General features: G+C 28.7%; 2 protein-coding genes across 2 annotated transcripts; both read left to right on the forward strand.

Moving 5' to 3' along the window:
- Positions 1-1,264: 1,264 nt before the first annotated feature.
- Positions 1,265-24,023, forward strand: LOC136091411 (uncharacterized). Its single transcript, XM_065818954.1, has 4 exons — positions 1,265-1,651; positions 6,570-6,770; positions 23,516-23,680; positions 23,755-24,023. Exons 1-4 carry the CDS (start codon positions 1,547-1,549, stop codon positions 23,890-23,892), a joined length of 609 nt encoding a protein of 202 aa, XP_065675026.1. The 5' UTR covers positions 1,265-1,546; the 3' UTR covers positions 23,893-24,023.
- Positions 24,024-26,348: 2,325 nt separating this feature from the next.
- Positions 26,349-26,891, forward strand: LOC136091676 (uncharacterized). The gene has a single exon (XM_065819384.1). It carries the CDS (start codon positions 26,349-26,351, stop codon positions 26,889-26,891), a length of 543 nt encoding a protein of 180 aa, XP_065675456.1.
- Positions 26,892-27,702: the final 811 nt, after the last annotated feature.

The raw sequence follows: 27,702 nt of genomic DNA on the forward strand, positions 1-27,702 counted from the left end.
GTCACAGAGGCTGTCATTATCACTCTAGACTAGCTGTCTATTTTAAGCTATCAAAATAGTAATGAGCTTTAGCCAAGACTAAATATGTTGTTGTGTTGGTGAGCTTTATGTGTAAGATATGTGTCGATGAGCTTTAGCCAAGACTAAGTATGTTGTTGTGTCGTAAGTAAGTAAAGTCACTCGAGATGTAAAATTGTCCAGAAGATCATTAATATAAAAGGTTAACAATGTGTGTATCAAAAAGCTATGCGCGTGTCATGTAGCAAGGGTGTATCTAAATTTAATTAATCTTATAAATAATTGTTTAAATGTTTTTCTAAAACATGAGAAAGTAATAAATATTAAATAACTCTTGGACTTTTTCATTATTGGATGACTGAAATTTATTTATAAGTTGTTTTATATTTTTTAAATCTTATAACTAGTTTTATCACTAGACTTACAATGTATTGCAAAAATATCTAAAAAACTTAAAAAAAGAACACTTAACTTCTCAAAACTGCATGATTTGAATTACGGCATGAGTGTAAAAACATGATTTTAAAAATTGTTAAGTTTAAATGGGTTTCATTCATTTTATTGTTAGGATAAACTTAAAAAATAACGCTTATATAATTGGGTAGCAAAGCAGAGTTTGGTTCAATAAGTAATGGAAAGATTGTAATACTTAGTCAATATTCTTACTCAGTATTACAACTTTTTCACGCTACGCGATAGCTTAGCATGCTTTATTAGAGGTAGAGGTATGAGGTCAGGGCCGGCGCGGTAGGTGTCAAGTGTGTGTTGGGGAATAGGGAGGGGGGGAAGAAACGTAGGTAATGGGGTGTGCCTTAGGGTTTTTACAAACTAAAAAAAATGAAGGAAAAAAAAAATGTCCCGATTTGACGACTGGAGATAGTTTAAGTCTCATTTTCCCGACTGAATCTAAAAAAAGATCCTAGTTTGCTGTCTGAAGGTACAAAAAAAATCCATGTTAGCCTACTTATGGTATAAAATTCATTCAATGATGGGGGGTGGGGGAGGTCTCGTCCCCCACGCGCGCTCTTTTGCGCCTGCCTTGAGTGTAGTTGTTAAATAAAATGATTAAAATAATTAAAAAAAAAAAGCAAAATATTAAAATAAAAAAACTCTAATAGTTTGCTAACCTAGAATTTTTTATTTTACACTTGATTTGTATACTTTGTTGAGCTATAGTTTTTTAAAGTGTAAATAGTTTTCTTTTCTTGTAGATAAAGTATAAACAACTTATTAAAATATCAAGATTATCTTTTTGGTGTCAATTGCTAAGCAAACCATTCTTAAAATATATTGTATTTACAGTATATTTAATCGCGAGTCGTTTTTATAGTTACTTTTCTCAGAAGAAACAAATGTGTCTCAAAGGATTTTCGTATTCTCGTTAATGATAAAGTTATTTTGAGCTTGATAATGGTATAAAAACTTCAAAAACTGAAACGAAATTAATTATTTAACTATAATTGAAATTGCTATTTTAAATAGTTTTTAAAAATTCGATTATTAGTAGATAGCGTTGTATATTACAAAAATGAATACAAAACTTGACGTGTTACCACAAAACGAGCAAGCTGGAATCAGTTTTATCTCGACTTACCCTATTTCAATTCCAAGCTTTGTGAAACTGTTAGAAATTGTGAGTTTTTGATAAAGTTATCACTTTTCATATACAAAATAAATTAGTAGATAAAAAACTTTCATAAATTGAACTAACGTTTTTTTAAGGAAATGTTTGTTGTTGCTGGAAATTTTTTTAAGGAAATGTTTGTTACACAAAACTTTAAACAAACTTTTTTTATAATAAACACATTTTTTGTTATAATATAATTTTAACAGAAACTTTTGTTGGTAAAAAAACTTTTTTGCTTTTTAATTATTTGTTATTAAACAAATCTATTATATATATATATATATATATATATATATATATATATATATATATATATATATATATATATATATATATATATATATATATATATATATATATATATATATATATATATATATATATATATATAAAACACTATTGCTAACTAAAAAAAGTTACTTTTGAAACCGATAATTTCAAAATCAAATACTTGATAATTTAGTCTAGTATTTGATTTTGAGTCAAGTACCAATCAAGCATAAAACTATCAAAAAGAAATTTTAATTAGTTGATTCAGAGATTAGATTTTTTCTGTAAACGTTTTACTTGGTTACTGTTTACTTGAATGTTACTTATTTGTGATGTGATACACCAAATCCATGCTAAAGTACTGCGATAATAAAGTAAATTACAATTTTAGAGAACCAATTTATCTTTTTAAAATGCTTGATCAGAAACATTAAAACGAAATTGTTTATCAATTTTTTTTATTTATTTTGTTCTTTTTTAACAGTTTAATGTAGAAATTTATTACCGCATTTTATTACCCCGATGGATGTATTAAGTGCTTCCAGAAAGTATTAGCGCACAATTAATTTTTTTTTTCTTAATCCACATCAAAATAAATATAAAACTAAATTATTTTTTTTAATAAAAGATACAATTATAATGTTAATTATTTGTCCAATTTTTTTTTTTTTTTTTCGGTGAATAAGAAGTTTTAACAACTGAAAAATGAGTGAAAACAAGTTGAGCAAGAAAACAAGTGTGCTAAAGTTTAGGGCACTAGTTAAAATATATTAACGCATCCTTTAATCTGATTTTTCTTTTAATTTTATAATACAATTTTCTGCATAATTTTTTATTGGTTACTTTTAAACAAATTTCTGATTGTTAATTGTCAATAAAAAATGTAATTAGTATAAATTGAAGTGACGAAACTGCCATTTGAAATACAGTTTGTATTTCAAATTACAAATTACAAAAATGCAACATTAAAAACATGGGTTTACAAAGCCAGGGCAGTACCGAATTAATTTTAATGAGGAAGGAGGATGACGTATCTGTTTTTTGCCGGCTAAGGCCAAAAAAAGCTTTTTGTCTAGCTTATCTATAAGGAAAAAAAAAATATATCCTAATTAGCGGACATTTGCCGAATATCAACTATAGATCCCATTTTTCGACTAATAAAATTCTTAGGGAGGCTAAACACCTCCCTATGCTCCGCTTCGGGACGGCCCTGTACAAAGCGTATCAACTGAAACCAAGTTGCAAGTTGTTGACATGCACAAAAGTGGTCTCAGTAATCGAGAAATTGGATGTCAACTCGAGCTCAAAAACTATAATGAGTTGGGCACAGTCGAAAATAAAAGTAGCACTAGCCGTCATATTTCTATACAATTAGACAACATTTTTCTTAAAAATTGATAGATTAAGTTTTTTATCATATTAACTACAAATATAGGTCGAAGTAAGACAGAATTAAAAAAAACCATTAATTGTTTTTTTGAAGCAAATAAAAAGTTGGTTTTGGTCCCAAAAAGGGGCTAAAACCGTTTACACAATTTTTTATGCAATCATTTGACATAGAGTGACTGTATAACTCTAAAATTTGCACAGTTGTTTTATAACAATGTAAACTATAATCTGTGCCAGTTTCACATTAAAACTATCAAAACTTGCAAAAATATAGCCATTTTTAGTCATTTTATAGCTATATAAGTAACGAACATTTGTGGAAATTTTTAAGACGTTTTGTAAAGTATTAGTGAAGATTTAAAAGACGTTTTGTAAAGTATTAGTGAAGATTAAATTTTTAATTGTATAGAAGTATATAATTGTATAGAACTATATAGACAGTAGAGCAATGAATTTTCTCAGACAAATCAAATTTTAATCTTTTCAAATCAAAAGAAATAGATTTTAATGAGGGGGTATAAAAAAAACATAATCCTCATTTTATCATTTTAAAAAACTTCAAGGGTTAGGAGACACTTTTGGCATATGGGGCTGCATTGCTGGATCTAGCACTAGCCTGGTACATCTTTACACTGATTGCCTCTATCTATATTCGGTATAAAGAGATTATAGAAGATATTTACCGCCTTTAATGGACGTTTCTGGAAATGACTTCACTTAACAATTTCAACAGGATAACGATCCTTGCAACTCAGCACGCTCAATCATCCAATACACAGAAAAAAATTATTAAATTTAATGCCTTGGTCTGCTCGCTTAACTGATTTGAATAATATAGAGAACCATTAGATGGATTTCAAAAAAACAATTTCATTAACTTGGGGCAGCTGAAGACTCAAATGACACCATCGAGGAATACCGTGATGCAATATTTAATCAAAAAACTTTTAGATTTCATGCCCCGTAGAGTCTTGACATGTTTTAAAAACAAAGGTGGCGATATAAAATATTAAATTTGCTTAGAAAAAATGCGCTAAAACTTTAACACAATTTTTCTATGGCATTTTTTGTCATTCTTATTGGATTCTAATTAAATTGATAATAATAATAATAAAGAAATATTTAAAAAATTTTCTTTTTTTTTAAATATGACACTGGGCAAATTAGCATTAAAAAAATAATCAATCCGTCATTTACTGTTTTTGAATTTCATTTGAACGAGTTAAACACTAAAAGTTAAATTTTATTTAAAAAAAAAATTAAAAATTATGAGTGCCCTAATAACTTTCTGGAAGTACTATATGAAAAAAAGTTTACTAAACTATTTTTGCGTTTTATTGAATTTAAGAACGAAAAATTGCAAATGGAGTCGTCCATAAATTACATCAGGACATTCTCGACCAATTTTGACAACCTCCCCACCCACTTCTCGTCACAGCATCGTAACACTTTAGTAACAAGTCCCGTATGAGTCGTCACAAAATCATAAACCCCTATCCCCCACCCCTAGAGCGTGACGTAGTTTATAGACGATCCTAATGACCTAGGATTTCGTACCAGCGTGAACAAAATAATAGTGCGTTATAATCATATACATTGACGTCAAATATACTTAGATTTACTCATATTCGTTCTAAATAAACTGAACAAAATATTTTACATTAAACAAATTTTGTTGTTAAATTTTTTGCTGCTTTTATGTGAGATGTTCATCGATATAAATATTTTAAAAGTTTGTAGTTTTAACTCTTTTTAATTTAGCATCATTAATTAATGGAAAAAGCATTTCATATGGTATTAGTTTTTTATTTTTCAAAAAATTATCAAGTGACAAATATTTATTTAGCCGCATTACGTCATCTTTAAAATAAAGTTGTGTAATATATATATATATAATATGTAAATTATGTTAGTGTATTTTACAAATAGAGTGCTCAATGTTCTTAAAGAACAGAGCAATAATAAATTATTAAAAAAAACTTTTTTTTTTTTTTTTTGAAAAAAAGTTAGATAAATGTTTTTTACTAATTTATATATATATATATATATATATATATATATATATATATATATATATATATATATATATATATATATATATATATATATATATATATATATTCATCAAAAACCCCAGATTTTTTTCAAATTGATTGAAACTGTGTTGTAAGCATTGCGTGACACCAACAATGTAAACTTAGTTTCAAAAGATGATCAGACCATTGTCTTCTGCTTGCTCCAGTCAATTTGTTACGTTAACAATTTTGTATAAAATTTTATATTGACGAAAAGGATTACATAAAAAAAAAAAAAAAAAAAAAAGGCTGCCGCTCAGTGAGTGCTGAGAAAAAAGCAAAATACTTGTAACATTAAAAAAAGTAAATTAATTGTGTTTAATTGAAGTAGTGTTGTACATTAGTTATCCTAAAGTACACGGTACATCGATGTAGCTTTTACAGCAACATATATTTGTAAATTCTAACGGTATAAATATAAATATTTCGGTATAATTTTTCCCTTTTACTCTCAAATAATAATTTTTTTACCGATAATTTTATACGAAGCAATGATTAGAATACAAAAGCTGTTCATGATAAGACTATCTAAAGACTGCAATAATACTTATAAAAAAAAGGTTGACTTTTTTTGGTGCTGCCAAGCACTTTTAAATACCAAAGGGAGTTTACCCTAAATTGCTAATACATTCTTACTAATAAATATTTTTATCAGTTTTAAAGTTACAGGCTTCCACCCGTTGAATGAGCATTTTATTTTAAAAGCAATACCTTTTACCGTCAGCTTTCTCAAGATGCTCTGTTTTCATTAATGATATACAGTTTTTGTAGACCAACATTTTTCCCTCTTTAAATGGTTTAAAATTCAAAGATTCTATTTTTCCTCAGAATGTTCAAACTAATATTAACATGAATTTTTTAAAAGATGATGAATTTTGAAGCACTAGTGCTTCCAAATTCGTCATTTTAAAAAAATTCGACTTTTAAAGTCTGTTGCACAACAAAATACACAAATGGAGAGAACTAAAAGCAAATTTAGAATTTTAACGGACGCACACATACACACACACACACACACACACACACACACACACACACACACACACACACACACACATACACATACACACACACACACACACACATATATATATTATTTATTAATTTTTTTCCTGTGTGAAGAAAGTTAGGTAAAGTCCTATTTTAGATTAATTTTGTACAGTTTTTACTTTCGAAACTTTGCTTTTTAGGTATTTCTTGTCATATCGTTTGTACTTTCCAATCTATTTAAAGATGGTTCAAAAAATATTATACAAATAAAATGGAATATACAGCAATTCCACCTACTAATATCTGTGTTGAGTGTGGTTGGTTGTATTTTCATATACGCTGCCTATTGTTTTAACATAATAAGACTGCTACAGAGGAGATTTCAAACAATATATTTATTTGTAAGTTTTATTTTAATTGGGATTTTTTAGTGTAATAAGCATGATGAGGTATCATAAAAAATATCATACTCGTGTTCCTATATTTATTATACAGTGCTTCCGGAAAGTATTAGCTCGCGCAGAGTTTTTTTTTTTTTAATCAACTTCAAACGAGCGTTATTCGAAAATAATAAAAGACTGATTTACCATTCCTTTTTAATTTAGTGATAAAAGAAAACACAATTACAAAATGTCGAATATAAAAAAATGTTTTTTTAATCTTTAATTTATTTAGAATACAATAAGAGTGACAAATATAAGATAAAAAAAAGATGTGTGCAAAAGTATCAGCGCACTTATGATCTTTTGAAGATTCTAAGAAAATTAAATGTTTTACATGGCCACCTTTGTTTTTAAGATATACCAAGACTCTATGCGGCATGGAATCTATAAGTTTTTTGATTAGATCTTATGGTACGGTATTCCACAACGTTTGCATTTGAGTCTTGAGCTACATCAAGTAAGTAAGCTTGCTTTTTGCTGTCCATCCAACTGCAAAGATTTTCAATAGGATTCAAATTAGGTGAGCGAGCGGGCCAAGGCATCAAATTCAATCGTTTTTCCTTCATATATTATTTGATTGAGCGTGCTGTGTGGCAAGAAGCGTTTTCTTGTTGAAATTGCTAAGTGGAGTCAGTTCTGAATGCGCCCATTAAAAGCTATAAATAATCTTCTAATATCTCTTTATACCAATATAGGGGAAAGGCGCCTATGATGGCATAGCGCCAATGATGGCATACCGGTCATATTTTTATAAATATTGGTTATGGCAAAAAAGTGATTAGACCAACATGTTTATACTGACTTTACATTAATTTTAGTAAAAATACGATGCAGCCCCGAATCCCTCAATTGGGATTTGGGGGCAATGCAGCCCCAAATCCCAATTGAGTCTCTTCCTTTTAAAGCCATGACAAGAAAAACAAGGATTGTATTTTTCGTTTTTGTATCTCCTCACTAAAATCCTTTTTTTACGATTGATAAGTTCAATGTTTGACTTGTCCAAGAAAATTACTTTTCTCCATCTACAGTCCATGCAGCTCTTTTTTGCACTATTTTCTTCACTTGAGACGGTCATCGATGCTTAGTAGTGGCTTCTTTCTTGCAAGGTACGAATTTAGTTGTTTTTTCTTCATCAGCTAACTTGATGTACAACTATTGTTTCATTCAAGATTGAGGCAATTTTAGCTATGCTTATGTTTGAGTTGCGTTCAGCGAGCATGATTGCTTTATTTTCCTTGCTTTCTTACATTTTTTTAGGACAACCAGAGCGACTTTTGACTATGACAGTGCCAAACTTATTATAGTTTCTAAGTGTTGTTTTAACCACACATTCGCTGATCTTGAGCTGACGTCCAATTTCTCGATTGCTGAGACCGCTTTTGTGCATGCCAGCAACTTTTTTTCAATTGATATGGTCTTTAAACCCATACTTTTGTTGTTGAAGTTTTGAAATTTTTAACTAACTTTGTTTAAAATGACATTTTCGTCGCTTTAATTTATGCTGCTTATATTTTTTATTTACTATTATTAATCAGCAAAGATTAGTTAACAAGAATCAATTAAAAAGAATCCAAAAAACTATTTCTAGAAGAAATTGACTTAGTGTGCTAATACTTCTTAAACGTATTCGCTATTACTTTTTAAATGAGTTCGCTTATACTTTTTAACAGAGTTGTTACGACATAATATGTCTGGCAGATCTGTCGACATATTTTCAAACATATTTTCTGCCGACATAAAATATGTCCCACATATTTTCGATTGACATATTTTGACATAATTTTATGTCTGAATTATTTTCTGCTGACATAAAATATGTCAGACATATTTTCTGTCGACATATTTTGACATAATTTTATGTCTGAATTATTTTCTGCCGACATAAAATATGTCAGACATATTTTCTGTCGACATATTTTGACATAACTTTATGTCTGAATTATTTTCTGCTGACATAAAATATGTCAGACATATTTTCTATCGACATATTTTGACATAATTTTATGTCTGAATTCTTTTCTGCTGACATAAAATATGTCAGACATATTTTCTGTCGACATATTTTGACATAATTTTATGTCTGAATTATTTTCTGCTGACATAAAATATGTAAGACATTTTCTGTCGACATATTTTGACATATTTTTATGTCTGAATTATTTTCTGCTGACATAAAATATGTAAGATATATTTTCTATGGACATATTTTGACATAATTTTATATCTGAATTATTTGCTGTTTGATATTCTTGAAGAAAAAATCAATCTAACAAATTTATTGCGCATTTCAACTTAATTTACAGAGTTAAGCAAAAATAGTTTAACACATTTGTTGCTTTTTTGCAATCAATTATAATTGAAGGTCAACAAAAAAAAATTTTTTTTCTGGTGCCGAGCAAACAACTTGTTTTTTGGATTGCATTTCACATTTTGATTTCAAATATGCAACTCATTTTTTACCATCACGTCAAGTTGTAAAGATATTTGGGTTCAGATCTTTAATATTTAGGGTAAAGTCCCTAATATTGTAAAAAAAAAAGTTGTTCAAAAGTATATCAACTTGGGTCTCAAAAAAAGCGTATTTTAGAAGATAGTATAGAGATTTTAGAAAACATAAAAATTTTTCCTTAAAATTTTTTGACAAAAAAATTATTTGAAAAAATGCTAAAGACTCTTAAAAAAATGTCAACAAAATGTTATTCAGCAAAAATACAAAAAATACTTATTTTTATTACAAACGAATAACATCTTTAAAATCTCTATAAAATACGCTTCTTTTGAGACTCAGGTTGACATACTTTTGAACAACTTTTTTTTCGACAATATTAGACACTTTACCCCAAATTCTAAAAATTTGAACCCAAATATCTTTACAACTTGACGTGATGGTAAAAAATGAGTTGCATATTTGAAATCAAGATAAGAAATCCTACATAAAAAACAAATTGTTTTCTTGGCACCAGAAAAAAATTTTGTTTTTGTTGACCTGTGTTATGCTTCATAAAACTTTTATTTTAAGTCCTATAATCAAATATCTTTTGTTTCATAAAGGTCTTTTTCTGCCCTTTTTAGCGATGTATCATTTGATAGTATTGACAAAGTATTTTTAGCGATTTAAGAGTATCGACTAGTATTGATGCATCATTTGATAGAATTTGATAGTATTTGATAGTATTTGATAGTATTGATTAGTATGGATTAGTATCGGCGATTTCCCTTATTAGAATGTAAAAACCATCTCAAGCTGCGTTCTTATTACTGAAAATGGTTTTTATTAATATGACTAAACTTAAAATTATTCTCTCGATTAAAATAATATTAAAAAAAAAACATTTTTAGTTATTTTTAACTAATAGTTGATTCATTCAATAAATTATTCTCTATTTTTGACTTTAAATCGTAAGGAAAACAAAAAAAATTATTATTCCAATTTATATTTCACTCAAAACATTTTATGCAAGTTTATGGCAGTTAATTATGCTGTTATAATGCAATTGTCAAAACATAACTATTATAACTAAAAGTATATTATTCGTAATTAGTTATAAATTATTACCGGTTAGTCTTCTTAATATGAATTTAATGAGCTGAATATAACTTTTGTGAAATATTTCAAATTCTTCAGCTTAAATGAATTTAATTTGCCACGAATTTTTTGAAATTCTGTGAACCGTTTTTTTCATAGAATCTTTTGAATTCAATTTTTCATAATGAAATCTTTTTCAGGATCAACTAATAATTAAAAATAACTGAAAAAGTTTTTTTTTTATTATTATTTTAATCAAAGAAATAATTTTAAGTTTAGTCATACTAATAAAAACCACTTTCAATAATAAAAACTCAGCTTGAGATGGTTTTTACAATCTAATAAGGGAAAGCGCCAATACTAATCAATACTATCAAATGATGCCTCAATACTAGTCAATATTAGTCAATACTATCAAATGTCAATATTAGTCAATACTATGAATGTCAATATTGGTCATAATCAATAAATAAGTCATAATCAATAAATAAGTCAATAAATGCCAATATTAGTCAATACTATCAAATAATACATCGCTAAAAAGGGCAGAAAAAGACCTTTATGAAACAACTGATGTTTGCTTATAGAGTTTAAAGTAAAAGTTTCATGAAGCATAATTGATTGCAAAAAAGCAACAGATTTGTTAAACTATTTTCACTTAACTCTGTAAATTAAGTTAAAATGCGCAATAAATTTGTCAGATTGATTTTTTCTTCAAGAATATCAAACAGCAAATAATTTAAATATAAAATTAGGTCAAAATATGTCCATAGAAAATATGTCTGACATATTTTATGTCAGCAGAAAATAATTCAGACATAAAATTATGTCAAAATATGTCGATAGAAAATGTCTAACATATTTTATGTCAGCAGAAAATAATTCAGACATAAAATTATGTCAAAATATGTCGACAGAAAATATGTCTGACATATTTTATGTCAGCAGAAAAGAATTCAGACATAAAATTATGTCAAAATATGTCTATAGAAAATATGTCTGACATATTTTATGTCAGCAGAAAAGAATTCAGACATAAAATTATGTCAAAATATGTCGATAGAAAATATGTGGAACATATTTTATGTCGGCAGAAAATATGTCTCAGACATATTTGACAGATAACAACCCTGCTTTTTAATGAGTTCGCTAATACTTTTTAAGAGAGTTCGCTAATACTTTTTAAAGCGTTTGCTATTACTTTTTAATGAGTTCGCTAATAGTTTTTAATGAGCTCGCTAATACTTTATGACGAGCTCGCTAATACTCTTGCACGTTTGATTTAACTCATTTTTCAGAGTAGTCACTTAACTTCTTATTAATTCATTAAAAAAAACAGGTTGACAAATATTTGGCATTATATTTATTTTGTTTGGTTTCACCTTGTGTTAAAAAAAAAAATTAGTTTGAAATTGAAATTATTTTTCGATTTATTTTGGTTTTAAGTTGACAACAAAGAAATGTTTCGAGACCGCTAATACTATCTTAAAGCACTTTATTAACGATGTAAAAGGAATATTAATGTTTTTGAGGTGGAGGGGGAATAATAATAAGCATCTGCAACTGCCACTAATAAGCAACCTAATCTAATAGAGTTAGAAAAAAAACTATAAATAGTTTATTTTTTAGTCTTAGAAGATCCTTAAGAAACAATAAAAGTTAAAAACGAGTAAACAGTTTTTAGCTCAAATTGCACAGTAATATATATTTCTTATAATATCTGATTAAGGTTAAGAATCTGCAAAGAAAACTTTTTTGCTTTGTTTATTATTTAAATTTAGCGTTGCGCAATTTAATGGACGATTGTTTATTTAAGAAAATGGAAGTTGAAATAAAAAAAAAATTTCCATTTCCATTTATTACCAACCTAAGAATAAATTGAAACGGCTTTTTGGGTTTTATAATATATCATAAAAATGTAATTTTTTTTTTTAATAATAAAACTCCGTTACTAGAAATTATAAATCCAATAGCAGATTTAACATTATTTTTATTTTAAACAAGACAAATGCGCAGTTTGTTAAATACTTAACTGGTGACCAAACAGAAAAGAGGTATTTAAAAAACCTGTCTTTTGCTTATATATAGTATTTTTCATATTACGTATATTATGTAGAATAACTTACTAAAAAGAAACTTTTATAATGGGCATATAAATATCTTCTTTCTATGTTATTTTAACTTAAGTAATACTGTATTAAAAGTACTTTATATAAACACAAAGTATAATAAAATCTTTTACTAAACGTACAGAGCAACGTCAAGCGTAAAGCAACTAGTAATATTTATTGCTGTAACAACTAGAGATGTGACTTGTTTTTTTGGTCGTTTTTTTTGCAAAAATAACGTAGGGTTCGTTTTCGGGGGAAATAATTAAAATTCGTCATTCAAGCTAATAAATTCAACTTCAATAGCAATATTGCTATTTATTTTAATTTTTTAAATATTTTATATTTAAAAATAAATTGTAGTTGTTACCAGAGTTGCAAAAAAAAACGCTTTTTCCTCTTGCGTTTTTTTATTTAGTTTTTTTAAAACCAAAAGTAAAAAGAATTTTAGTCAAATTCAGTCTTCGTTATCCTATATAAATCTGAAATTAAAATGTGTTTAATAACATTATTCTTTTTACTTTTGGTTTTAAAAAAACTAAAAAAAACTTTGAGAGCGATAAAAGTTAAAAAAAAAAAGTTTTGTGGATATTATTTTTACGAAATATTATTTATCTAATGGCTAAATCGGACGAATTTGTTTCCATTGTTATGACGAGGGAAATGCTAAATCTACAAAAAGAAACGATTTTATCTTTTTTTCGTGAAGCTATTTCAAGCATGAATCAAAAGTTTGATAATTTTCAAACAAGTTTTCAAGATGTTCGACGCGAACTAGACGATATAAAATCAGGATTGATTTTTGTTGGTGGCGTATGCGAAGACAAAATTAAAGCAGTAGGAGAAAAATAAATAAAATTTGTGAAGATTTAACAAATGTCAGAAAAATGCAGGGAAAAATATCTTTAAACAATACCGAACTAAAACTAAAGAGCGTAGATAACGAAGATAGAAATAGGCGTAATAACTTACGAATCGATGGGGTAGTTGAAACAAACGAAGAAAAAGATTGGGATATAACAAAAGAAAAAATAAAGAAACTTCTTAACGTTCAACTTGGAATAGAGAAAAATATTAAGATTGAACGAGGCCATTGAGTGGGACTAGCTAAAGTAGAACGAGCTCGAACAATTGTTCTAAAGCTTCGTGATTATGATGATAAAAAGGTAATCTTAGAAAAAGCAATGAAATTAAAAGGGAGCAAGATCTTTATAAATGAAGATTTTAGTTTTACGACTCGAAAAATACGAAAAGACCTTTTTGAGCAGGCCAAGCTTCATCGACAAAACGGTCATTACGCTAAAGTCGTGTACAATAAACTTATTGTTCACGAATTTAAAGAAAACATCCACAAAGTGATTGTTAATTTAACGCATGGAAATGAAGAAATTGACCACAGCGCAGCTGGTTGTTTGACGCACAGAAACGAGTTTTTTTAAAGTTCTAATTTAATTCATTGTTTTTTATCTATGGATATTTTATTTGATCTTTTTAATTATTCGTTAAAAATGGCTACTCATTTTGAAAATTTAAATTCTTTTGAGGGTAACTTTTTAAATAACCTGTCTGAAGAAAATATAAATATTTTTCAAGAAACCCAAATGAACTTAATTGACACACCATATATTGATCCTTTTGATTTTAAAATAATAAACGATCATTGTTCTATTTCAGTTTTGCATATAAACATTAAAAGTATGCAGCAAAATTTTGAGAAACTAAAAGAATTTTTAAATATTATTAATTACATGTTCGACGTCATAGATCTTTCAGAGACTTGGCATGATTTTGAAAATTCTCTGGCAAATTAAAAGTAGAATTAAATTCTACTTTTAATTTGCCATCTTATAAACTTATTAGTCAAACAAGAGGAAGTCGAAAAAAGGTGGAAGGTTAGGGCTTTATGTCTCAAAAAAGCATGATTTTAAGGTAAAAAACATACTATGCTTCTCAAACGATAATTATGAAAGCCTTTTCATTGAAATTGTAAATAAAAAATTTCGAAATATTTTAATTGGATGCGTTTATCGTCCACCAAGTGGCAAAATCAAATCATTTCAAACTTTTATCAAAAACACTATTGAAAAAATAAATAAAGAAAATAAAACTTTATACGTTATTGGAGACATGAACCTTGATTCTCTAACTTATTCAAAGTCTCCGAAAACAAAATCGTTTTTTGATATGCTTCTTAAATTTAATGTCTTGTCAGCAATTAATAAGCCAACACGAGTGTCAAAAACTTCGGCAACGGCAATAGACAATATTTTAATTAACAATTACCTGGAAATGGAATTTCAAACCGGGATATTTATGACTGATATTAGCGATCACTTTCCGATATTTATAAAAGTAAGAAATTTAAAGGCCATGTCTGATTGTGAACAAAAAGTTATAAGTTTGAAAAAACGCAATCTTAAAACGAGTAATACTAATGAATTATCGATTAGACTAAAACAAGAAACGTGGTCCAACGTGTATAGATGTCATGACACTAACGAAGCTTTTAATAATTTTTTAGATATATTCCTAAACACTGAAAATGAGATAAACTACAAAAATTATAAATATTTTTACCAAAATCTTATCAAAAAGGCTAAAAATAAATACTACAGTAATCAAATCATTAAATGCAAATCTGATAATAAGAAAACGTGGTCCATTATTAATGAGATAATCGGAAGGAAAAAGATAAATTCAACTTCTTTACCAAAAAAAATTAATATTAACAACACTGACATATTCTGTAAAAAACAAATCTTGGAAGAATTTAACAAATATTTTATACATATTGGTTCTAATCTCGCTAATAAAATAAGTCCAACATCTGATTTATTTAAAATCTAAAACCCGCAAATAACGCTATCATGTTTGATAAAGAATTCGAAGAAGCCTTTTCCTCTTTGAAAAAAAAGAAAGTACCAGGGTTTGATGAAATAACTAGCGATTTAGTTATCTTCAATAAAATCAGTCTAAGCAGACCTCTGGTCCATATACTTATCAATAACATCGGGGATTTTCCCTGATGTACTTAAATTAGCAAAATTAATTCCTATTTTTAAATGCAATGAACATTCAGACATAACCAATTATAGACCTATATCAATACTTTCTGTATTTTCAAAACTTTTCGAACGTGTAATTTATAATAGAATCTATAATCACCTCACTAAAAACAAATTATTTTACCCAAACCAGTTTGGATTTCAAAAAAATCTCTCAACAGAGCATGCAATCATTGAATTAGTTAATCAAATAACTGATGGTTTTAAACAAAACAAATTTACTCTAGGAGTATTTATTGACTTATCAAAAGCTTTTGACACAGTTGACCATTGCATCCTATTAGATAAACTAAAGCACTATGGCATAATTAATAAAACTTACAATTGGATTGAAAGTTATCTTACCAATAGAAAACAATACATGTGCAATATACAATCTGGAGTTTTAAATGTTTTATGTGGAGTCCCCCAAGGATCTATCCTTGGTCCACTCCTATTTTTAATTTATATAAATGATTTTTGCAATGCATCTTTAAAACTTATTTCAGTCATGTTTGCTGATGATACAAATATCTTTCTTACTAACAATGATATCAAGAAATTATACTTAGATATGAATATTGAACTAAATAAAGTAAATAATTGGTTTAGGGCTAACAAACTCTCACTTAACTCAGAGAAAACAAACTATATATTATTCCATAAAAAACACAAGAAGAAAACCTTCCTCTTAAGTTGCCTGACGTTATCTTTAATGATAACTTAATTAAAAAACAAGCCAGTATAAGGTTCTTAGGAGTTTTTGTTGATGAGAACTTATCCTGGCTTCCTCAAAAAAGATATATTCAATCTAAAATCACTAATATAATTGGTATGATGTATCGAGTTCGCTCATATATCAATAAACAAAGTCTCAAACTAATATATTTTGGACTAATTCATTGCTTCATCAGCTATGCTAACATAACATGGGCGAGTACGCAACCATCAAAACTTAAAAAAATTTATAGTCTACAAAAACATGCTAGCAGAATCATTTACTCTAAAAATAAGCGTGAACACGCTAAACCTATATTGAAAGATATGAAAATGATGGATGCTTATGAAATAAATGTCTATCAGCATTTAATTTTTATGTATCGATTCAATAATAATCTCTCTCCTGCAAACTTTAATAACAAGTTTGAAATAAACATAAATGAAAACTATTATCTAAGAGCAAATATTAGTAACTCATATAAACTGCCTCAAAACTTAAATAAATATGCTGAATATAGCATTGCATATCGAGGACCAAATATATGGAATAGTTATCAAAAAGGATTCAAATGTATGGCAAAATCATTAAGTTCATTTAAGTTCTAATAAAAAAGGAAATTTTTAAAATTTGAGAATCAATTGTGCTTAAAAGGATCATCAAGTAATTTTAATTATTTTAGTATTTATTTTATTTGATCTTTTTTTTGATTTACTGATTAGCGCAGCAGTTTTATGTCCATTAGCGTTTTTTAATTTTATATCTATATTCTACTAAAAATGTATAAAGAGGCTGTATGAAAAGATTGCGATGACGTATTGTCATTTTCATCTTCTTTGAGCCCCTGTCTGTTTAACTTTTTATTTTATAAAGATCATTGTAAAAAAGAACAGTTTTTATTTTTTATTGCATATACAAAAACGGTGCTTGTTGACAAGATTTTACTGTCTTCTTTGTATCTACGGACATATTTTTATTTTTTCTTGTATATATATGTTGATTATTTATTGTTAAACAGCCAAAAAATAAAAAATAAATAAAAAATTAAAAATAAAAAAAAATAAATAAAAAAATGCAAGAGGAAAAAGCGTTATTTTTTGCAATTCTGGTAACAACTACAACTTATTTTTAAATATAAAATATTTAAAAAATTAAAATAAATTGCCGAATACGATGCATGCATCATGTTTAAGAGAGCTCACTTAATTAAAAACACCTGTTGACAAAAAATTTAACAAATTTTGACTTTTTTCGTTTAGCAGGGCTGATCTAAAATTAGGAAAAGAATTTTTAAAATAAGGATGCGTGCTAAAACTTTCCAGGTCTACATTTTTTCAAAAAATCATTACCTCATTTTGGAACATTATGAACAGGTAACCAAAGTAAGCATAAGTTTTACTTTTGCGTTTCAAGATATTGAACTAGGAGTTTCAAGATATTGAACTAGGAGTTTCAAGATATTGAACTAGGAGTTTATGCCTTCGAAACCTTTAGAATGAGTATGAATATATTTAGTATTTCTGAAAATGCTTTTGATAAATTGCAAAAAAAAAAAATGGTTTGGTTTATAATGTTTATTCAAATGTTACAACTAAAAGTGTGAAAAAAGGCAAGCTTAAGAAAGATATAGAAAATGAAATGGATTGTCCCTACTATCAATGTATTGATAGAAGTGACAATCTAGTTTATGGTGCCGAATAAACGTACCGATATATTAATTTAGCACCAAAAACTTCCAACATGTTTTTTCTAAGCCCATTAGACCTTAATACAATCTTTTTTTTAATAAAATTAAAGTTTTCTTAACTATGAATTAGTATAAATATAAAATAACTTTAAAAGAGCCTAACTCTATCGAAATATAATCTAATTTATATAGGATTGGAGAAACAGACACTTCATCATTTAGTGGTGTCATGCAGAGCAAGACATGTAAGTAATCAAGGAAAACTTTAGTAAGATCAGCATGTATAAGTCTTTAGGGTAGTAGTAGGGTAGTCTGTTTTAAAACTTTTTTATTATTTCAGGGGTTTTACCAGTAATGACATTTTTTCTAAAAAACGCTAAATACCTAAAACTACAACTTTAGGACAATTTTTAAATCCCTCAAAACAATGGTAGTTCAAATAATGGATTGTTACAGACTAGCTGTTGTTGTTTCTTAGTGGGGTTCACACAATGGCTTTATTAATCACTAAAGAATAATTATACAAAGTACAATTATTTATTATATACACGGTTAATATGTAATAAGATATATAATACGATTAATTTACTACTAATTGTTCTTATCCAACAAAAGATTTGCTTTCAAACGCCATACATGTCACGTAACATAAATCAGTTTAGTTACTCTCATTTCAATTGTTTTTAAACATTTTATATCGCTATTTTCATTCAAATGCATATAATATTGCAAAACTGCGTTTAAGGAGGTATTTCTTTTTATTCTCTTTAGACCACAACTAAAGGGTCTTTACTAAATTTTACATTTTAAAAATACTTAAGTAAAAAGTAAAAGTAACAAGCATTGCGAAACTTACTTAAGTAAAAATAAAAAGTCTGTTGAAAGTACTATTAACTGGGAATTCCTGAAAGACCATTGAAAGTTTCTCTATGTGGGCTCGATGGCTGTAGTACACACTAAAAAAAAAAAGGTAGAAATTTCTAACTTAGGGTAGGATGTATGATATACCTTTAGTAAGGTATAATTTTCAACCTCTTAAGGTCAAAAATTATATTTTAAAAAATGATTTATCATACAACTGTTTATGTAAACAAAATCAATGCTAAAAAATAGAAATGACTTTAAAACGAACTGCATCATCATAAAAGACCAAAGCAAGAATTATTTTATGCAATTTGAGATAATATAACACTTTCTAAAACATCGGTTTACATAGCAAGATCTTTTTATTTTATTTTATTTAGGTGCCTAAGTCCATACGGTCATATCACAGAGCATCGCGGATGAGCATTTAACAGGAATAAACATGTCAGTTGATTAGCTTTCTTGCATTCTTCTTTAGTCATCAGGAGTAATGTGAATATTGTACTTATATCTCCTGGGGCATAGTTAAATAAAGGTATTAGAAAGACAAAAGACAATTTGTACATCTGACTTACGGACATGGATAGTACCATATAGCCGTTCCAACCAGGTCTAAAATATTTCAACAGATTCGAAAAACTTTGCTTCGTTATATGATGAACACAGTCCAATATTGGAAAGAATTTCCATTGGAATCTTGAATTCGAAGTGTCTGTATAAGTACGCAGACAACCCGATTTGAATGTTAGACAGAAATGATTTTATTGCACATATAATAGTTTTTAAGTAACGCATTTACGTTTAAGGGTGTTCTCAACGTTTAAGGGTATTCTCCTTACTCTTTTTGTCCATATTAACAACGTTTTCAACAAAGATTAATAAGCATTATGCAACTTGTTCCTTTGAGGTAACCATCATATTCTGAAATGTAGGATATTTTTCTAACTCATAAGCATGACAAAGTATGTCCTCTCGAATAACTACTGCAGCTGTCTCAATAATCCGATGTCGTTCATCGTTCCAATGACGTATCTTTTGTAAATACCAATTATCCGTTAAAATTTTATGACTTGCATGAAGGAAGCAAAAAATAATTTTCCCCTGGAAAAGTTATAATTAACAGTTAATCTTTAAAACATGCTTTAAGTTTAATTTTCAAATTTTTATCTGTGTACGGATCAATTCTAGTTGGATGGAATTCACAGAACTTGTCATTTAATTTGGAAATTAAATACTGGCACTCGTTGTTATCATTGAGATAATCGCATAATTTATTGAATACCAACTTTTGTTCTAAATTAAATGGACAACAAGACTTTCTATTAATAACTTTCTTTTCTTTCGAAAACTGCACCTGACAGGCCCTATGATATCACCCTTTTGAAACAACCTAATCTATAACAATACAAACTTGTGCTTAAACCACCTCGTCTCAATCGTCATTTTTCATTTGAGCTAAATCTAACTTAATGGCTATAGGTTTATACGATAGTTAATAAGATAGAAATTGTTTCTAGTTACACGATAGAAATTGTTTCTAGTTACACGATAGAAATTGTTTCTAGTTAATACGATAGTTAATACGATAGAAATTGTTTGCCTCTTCTTATACTTCTTCTTACTTTCGTCTTATAAATTTGCAGATTTTCCGCAGAATTAACAATTTAATTTGAAATCACACTTTCCTAACGTTGATCGAAGTCTTCAAACATTTTTTAATGAAGCACTTGACTCCAAATTGGAAATGGTTATTTGTTGATTGCGCTTAGCATTTTTGTAGATTTGCGCCAATAAACGTAAACACAGGTTGACTTACATTCTCTCATTTTTAAGTTTACTGCAACTTATCAAGTTTTTTAAACCTACAAACAATAAATTTATAGCCAGACGTTATTTTTTGGTTTTTATATAATAGCGCACAAAAGCCTAATTAAAGTGAGAAATTGAAGACCTAATATCACAATTAAGTTTTGTGAAAAGCATTGAAGGCTTATATACCTCTTTGAACAAGTAGGGGAGAGTGGTGAGTGGGACACGTAAATTATTTTTAGGGTAATTTCAATATCTTTTTTATTTGATGTATAAACTGAACAAAACAAGTTTTTACGAAAAAACCTCTTTTTAGGCACCGATTCAATCCCCTTAGGTTTCCAGCCAATTATAACTAAGTAAATAAATTTTTGCTTTTAGAGAAACCGTTCCATTGGGGTAAAAAGGGACAAGTGTGAGTAGAAGTGGAACAAATACATTTAAAACAACATTTTAACACAAATATTTAAATAGCAACTGATAAAATCATAAAATCACCTAACCGATATAAAAATGTTCAAGAGCTTTCACCAATCAAAATAATCAAATGGCGATGGGAATGGCGGGGCATAAATATTTCTTTTTTCTGTCCCACTTCACCCCAATGTAAACACTTTTTTAAGGTACATTTTAAAATTAGGGCTTCTAGCGCACCCAGGGAAACAATGCAATTTTTGCTTAATAGAGGGGAAGAAATTTAATTGTTTACATTAAATAACAGTATTTAGGCACCACTCCTAATTAGAAATTTTAGGCTGTCTCACTTCTCCCGCGTCCCACTTCTCCCAACTCTGCCCTAATACTTCAGTACAAAAACTCGTCTGTTACGTCCATTATAATAAAAATAATAAAATTTATTTTTAGTGAACTAAAACAAAATTTTTAGGGTCAACTAAACTCAACTATTATTCCTATAAGGATTGACAACAGTTTGTAATCTCGTCTAAATAACCGCCAGAGATTAATTGGCGCTTTATATTGCAACAATGACGTTATATACGTACTTTTGAAGTTTCAAAGGGATTACAGTTGAGAAATAATGACTTATAAGCGTGCTGTTCAAGAAAACTGACGTCATAATATAGTTTAATTGTAATTTAATTAATAGTTATAATTTAAATTAGTTTTTTAGATTTGCAGTCTACTAGTAAGAAATATAATAATTTAGACAAGAAGTAATTTTTTTAGTGTCACAGGGAAACAAGAATAACTCCCTGCCAATTGTAATTTAAATGATTAATTATAATTAACTTATTTTAGATTTCAGTTTAAAAAAAGAGAATTCATTTGAGAACAAACTCCACTTATTAAATAGTTAAGAATTGCTCTATTAAATCTTTAACATTAGTTTCGATATATACAAAAAAATTTGAATGCAATCTTTTTTGCGTCATGATGTTAAAAAACGAGTTATCAAGCCAATAAAAGATACAAAAGACAAATTTTTTTCATCCAGTAAAAAAAAAAAAAAAATATCTTGCCCAAGATGTTGAAAAGCATCAAAACAGCTTCAAAGAAGCATATTACTTAAAGGAATAAATTGTTCTCGAAAAAGGAGCATGATACTCAAAGGAATAAAAGTTCTCAACAAATCAAAAAATAATGTTTCAGTAACGTGATTAATTTTAAACTGATTAATATTTTAATAATGATAAAGATATTGACTCCGCTCATAAAGAAAAATATTATTGGTTAATTAAGAAATATTAATGGTTAATTAAGAAAAATATTAATAGTTAATTAAGAAAAATATTAATGAAAAATATTAATGTTTCGCAATATTAAGGCAACCTTTTATTAAACTATCCGATAAGGGAGTCGAAAAAGTGGAAGATGAGAACAGTTGGTCCAAGTATCACTTCAATAAGGTTTATGACACAAACAAATATTAAGAACATAAATCATTATGTATAGAAGTTTTTGATTTACAAAAACTATTTTTTCACAATTTAACAGAAGGATTTTATTAAAATTTCTATAATTTCTAAATAAGGATTTTATTTAAATGTCTTCATTAATATTGGATGCGAATATAACGGCTGATTAAATAAGTTGAAAGGGCATTCCTATAATGATTTTTGTAAACGAATCAACAGTAGCAATTCAATTATTCTTCACTGAATTTAATATTGGTCCTTGTGTAGGATATCCATTGTCCCACTTTTTACGTAATTTTCCCACGTAAAAAGCGGAACAAAAGGAACTCAAACTTAATGTTTTTTTTTGTCTGTTTTATCGAAGTTTTAGTCTTTCTAATAATGCAACGACAATCATAGTAAAACAAAAAAAATTTACAATTGTCAGTAAAAGTAGCGCAGTGGTTAGCGCGCTCCGAAGTCAGAGATCCGTGGTTTAACGTGGTTTAACCGTGGTTTAACGCCACCTATAGGCAGGTTTTGTAACATCGGTAAGGAAGACGTAAACTTTCTTTATAATGCTCTACCGCGATGCTCTGTGACAAGACACTAAGGACACCTAAAATTAAAAAATAAAAATAAAAATAATAGAGACAGTAAACAGTTAAAAGAGTATTTAAAAAAAGGATTGTAATATTTATTGCAGTAACAACTACAATTTATTTTTGAAGTTAAAAAAAAAAAATTGTAGAACACGATGCATGCATCATGTTGTAGACAGCTCACACAATTAGAAACACAGGTTAGCAAAAAAAATTTATCAATTTTGCGCTTTAAAACATTCAACGATCTTGCTCCTACGATTTTATTAGGAAACAAATTTCAATTACGATACACTAAGTTGAAGAAAAAATTATATCTTTGCAAACATGATACTAAATTCTGCTTCTCGATATAGAAGTATATAATACAATTTCTATATTATAAGCGTATATAACTAATGGTATTAGAAATAGTTTTAAAATTATATTTTAAATAATTTAATCGATGCAATTTAATGACGCAGAATGTTAATTGTTTTGTTTTTTTAGCTGACTTTGTTACATGTAACTGGTGTGATATTTTTGTTAATCAGTACGTCAATGATTATTCAAAGCTGTGTAGACATTCGAAACTTTAAAGTGTTAAACTTTGATACTTGTCGTGAAATTAAAAAGCTAACATCAACAAGCTGCTCAGTTTGTGAAGGAAGTGCAGTAAGTTATTAATGTTTCAGAGAAAATACTTTAATTGAAACGCTGTTTCACTTTTATTTATTTTTTTTGAACAGGCTGCTGGATTTTTAGCTTTAATTGTGCTCGTATTCGATACCTATTTGCATTGCCTAAAGTACTTAGATATTAAAAGACGGTTAGCTATAGCAAAAGAAGAAGAAGAAAAAAGTAAAGAAAAGTTGCCATCTCCTTAAAGAAAATTTATTTATTATTAATTTCAATTATCTATTAATAGATATTTAAAACACTAATTTTAAATATCTATTAATAGTCCACAACTTTTAATGTATACTTGTTAAAAACGTATGCAGTCTTTGTGTTAAAACTTTTGTTAGGTCAGGTTATCCTGCTACTGGTAACATGTAACCCAGTACAATCTGCTTCATGTCCTATTGCCTTGCAGGATACGCTTTTTTTAGGCAACGGCTAAAAGAAGCCTGCTCCGACTTAAAACACCCCCTGCCTTGGGGCTCTCAGTTGAATAAAGAGATAGTGTCTCGATAAAAATACTCATCTTTGGCAGATGTTAAACGCATTCATCTACTGTCTTGTAGAAAGCCTCCTAGGCAAAGACTTAAGGGGTAAACAGATTCTATCTGTTGACCAACCTCGCACCCCTTCTTCATCTATTAGGCTGGCGCAGATGTATTTTTAATACATTGTTTCCAGTTTAGGATGTTGAATGCTGGACCTTCTTGACTCAATGCATGGGTTTTGCATATGTCTCTGTTTTTATGACTAGGCAACTTATTATAATATTTCCTAAATAGGTTACAGCTCTAAAACTCAGTTTTATGGTTCTGAGGCCGACTGCTAGTAAGGTTTCCTTAACTCTATGATAGCTCTCAGAGAGGCTGATTCCATCAACAGCTGAAAAGTATCAAAGTATTAACAGTGCCATGTTGCGCATGGATGGTATCCCTGTTTGTACTTTTGGTGTGCATTCTCATGGCCCCATTTGAAGCCCTTTGTTACGGCTTAGGGTTTATTAATAGTAATGAGGCAATTGCTTGGGCTATTAAACAGTGTACTGAGTACTATCTATGCTTTGATTCAAGTTCTTTAACAAATTTAAATAAATAAATTACCAAAAACCATAAAACACAAAAAACTATCATCATCACCAAGTTCTTTAAACCTATTATTCACTAATATTCGTGGTCTTGAAAGTAACTTTTCTTCTGTTGAGTCTTATCTCTTGCAAATTTCACCTGGGTCTCTTTCCATGATTTTCTTTGTGATAGCCCTTGGGTAGAAATTATTTATAGATTCAAGCTGGCATGGAATCTTTTATTCCTTTTCAACAATTCCAGGTCAAGCCTCACTCTTCACCATGGTTTTCCTCACATTGTGCTGCTGTGATTGTCAATCGAAACTGTTACCTTCATATCTATCAGCAAAACAATTCTCCAGAAAACAGACGTCTGTTTATTACTGCCAGAAACCATTATTTTGTCTAACGCCAAAGCCCGCTACTTTCAGGTCATAAAATCTCATATCTCATCTCAAAAAATAGGCTCTCGTGACTTCTGGAGAATCTATAACAGTATCAATAATAAGGGCTAATCTTTAGTTCCACCTCTCTTATATGGTTCAGACTTTGTCACCTCACCTAAAGACAAAGCTGAACTGTTTGCTAAAAACTTTTTGTCAATATTATCTCTTGATTCCAATAGTTGCTTTCTACTGAGTTGATTCCGCGAGTTGCGTAAAGCCGACAAACAGGTTGATCCGTTGTTTGACATTCGTATCACTCCAGCTTCTGTATCTAAAGCGATTTCCTGCCTAGACTCTTCTACAGCTTGTGGCCCAGACAACATACCTTTTATAGTCTTTCAGAAGTGTTCTCCTGAGCTGTTGTCTATATTTTCAAAACTAATCAACAATTGCTTATCAGAGTCTTGATTTCCAGCCTACTGGAAAGCGGCATCTGTTATCTCTATCTTCAAAAATTCTGGAGAGCGATCTGATTCGTCTAACTACCGTCCCATTAGTCTTCTTCCTATCATAAGCAAGATTTTTGAATCTTTAATTAACAAACACTTAATTTCTCATCTTGAATCTAATAACTTACTTTCTGATCATGAATATGAATTTCAATCTTTTCGTTCTACAGCTGATTTGCTAACAGTAATAACTCATAGGTTTTATCGTGCATTAGATAAAGGTGGAGAGGTTAAGGTCATTGCTCTTGACGTTTCAAAAGCTTTTGATAAAGTTTGGCATGCTGGTCTTCTCCATAAGCTTTCTTCTTAAGGTGTATCTGGTAACATCTTTAAGATTATCAAATCCTTCTTTTCCAATCGTTGTATAAAAGTTGTCCTTGATGGTCAGCACTCTTATTCTGTAACTTCAGGGGTTCCTCAAGGTTCAATCCTTGGCCCTATACTCATTTTAATTTACATTAACAACCTTCCAGATGTTCTTACATCTAAGGTGGCATTGTTCGCTGATGACACTACCATTTATTTTATGTCATGATAAGAAGTCAACACTCTCTGATTGCTTGGAGGAGGCATTTGAGCTTTAAAAAGGATCTAACTTCTGCTACAGCATGGGGTTCACAGTGGCTGGTAAACTTTAATTCAGATAAAACTCAATTTTTTTCAGCCAATTGTGTTATTGCAATAATTTAGATTTTCCTATATTTATGAACGGTAATGTACTCAATGAGTCATATAATCTTCATCCTCTAGGATTAACTTTTACTTCTAATCTTTCTTGGAAGCCATATATCAAATCTGTTGCAAAATTAGCTTCTGCTAAGGTTGCATCTCTTTATCAAGCTCAACACCTTCTTACTTCGGATTCTATTCTCTATCTCCATAAATCTCAAATTCGTCCTTGTATGGAATACTGTTGCCATATCTGGGGCGAATCTTCTAATAATGCCCTTTCTCTTTTAGACAAAAAGACAACTATGCTTACAATGCAAAAACGCATTGTAAGCATAGTTGGACCTGCACTTGCAACCAACCTCAAACCATTATCACATGGTCTTAATGTTGCTTCTTTTTTTCTTTTCTACAAATACTATAATGACCATTGCTCTAAAGAGCTAGCGTCTCTTGTGCCATCTACTAAAATTCATTTTCTTGTTACTCGTCATTCAATTAAGTCTTATCCTTTCACTGTAACTGTTCCTAAGTGCTCCAAAAACTCTTATTTCTCTAGTTTTTTTCCTCGAATATGAGTTCTTTGAAATTCGCTTCCTTCATCTTGCTTTCCTGATTCATATAATTTGCAATCTTTTAAGTCGTCTGTAAATCGTTATCTTGCTCTACAATCTTCATCTTCTCTCTTCCAGTAACTTCCAACTCCAAATAGTGGTTACTTGCAGCCTTGTTGGAAGCGAATATTTAAAAAAAACAAAAAAAAACAATTGGTTCAGGGCAAATAAAATCTTGCTTAACTCAGAGAAAATAAAGTACTATCATTCTATAAGAAAACACAAAAAGAAAACCTTTCTTTTAAGTTGCCTGACCTTACCTAAAATTATAAATAAATTAAAAAACGAGCCAGTATAAGATTCTTAGGAATTTTTGTTGATGAGAATTTATCTTGGCTTTCTCAATTAAGATATATTCAATCTAAGATCACCAATATAATTGGTACGATGTATCGAGTTCGTGTATCAATAAACAAGCCTCAAACTAATATATTTTGGATTAATTGATTGCTTCATCAGTTATGCAAATATATAGTACGCAATTATCAAAAACTTAAACATCAAGTAGGCAAGCATCAAAACTTAAAAAAAATTTAAAGCTTGCAAAAACATGAGTGCAGAATTATTAACTCTAAAAATAAGCGTGAACACACTTAACCTGTAATGAATGATATGAAAATGATGGATAACTTTGAAATAAATATCAGCATTTATTTTTTATATATCGATTCAACAATAATCTCTCTCCTTAAAACATATAAACTGCCTCAAAACTTTAATAAATATACTGAATATAGCATTGCATATCGATGACCAAATATATGGAATATTTGTC

This window comes from Hydra vulgaris, chromosome 15, assembly GCF_038396675.1.
Source record: "Hydra vulgaris chromosome 15, alternate assembly HydraT2T_AEP".
NCBI lineage: Eukaryota > Metazoa > Cnidaria > Hydrozoa > Anthoathecata > Hydridae > Hydra > Hydra vulgaris.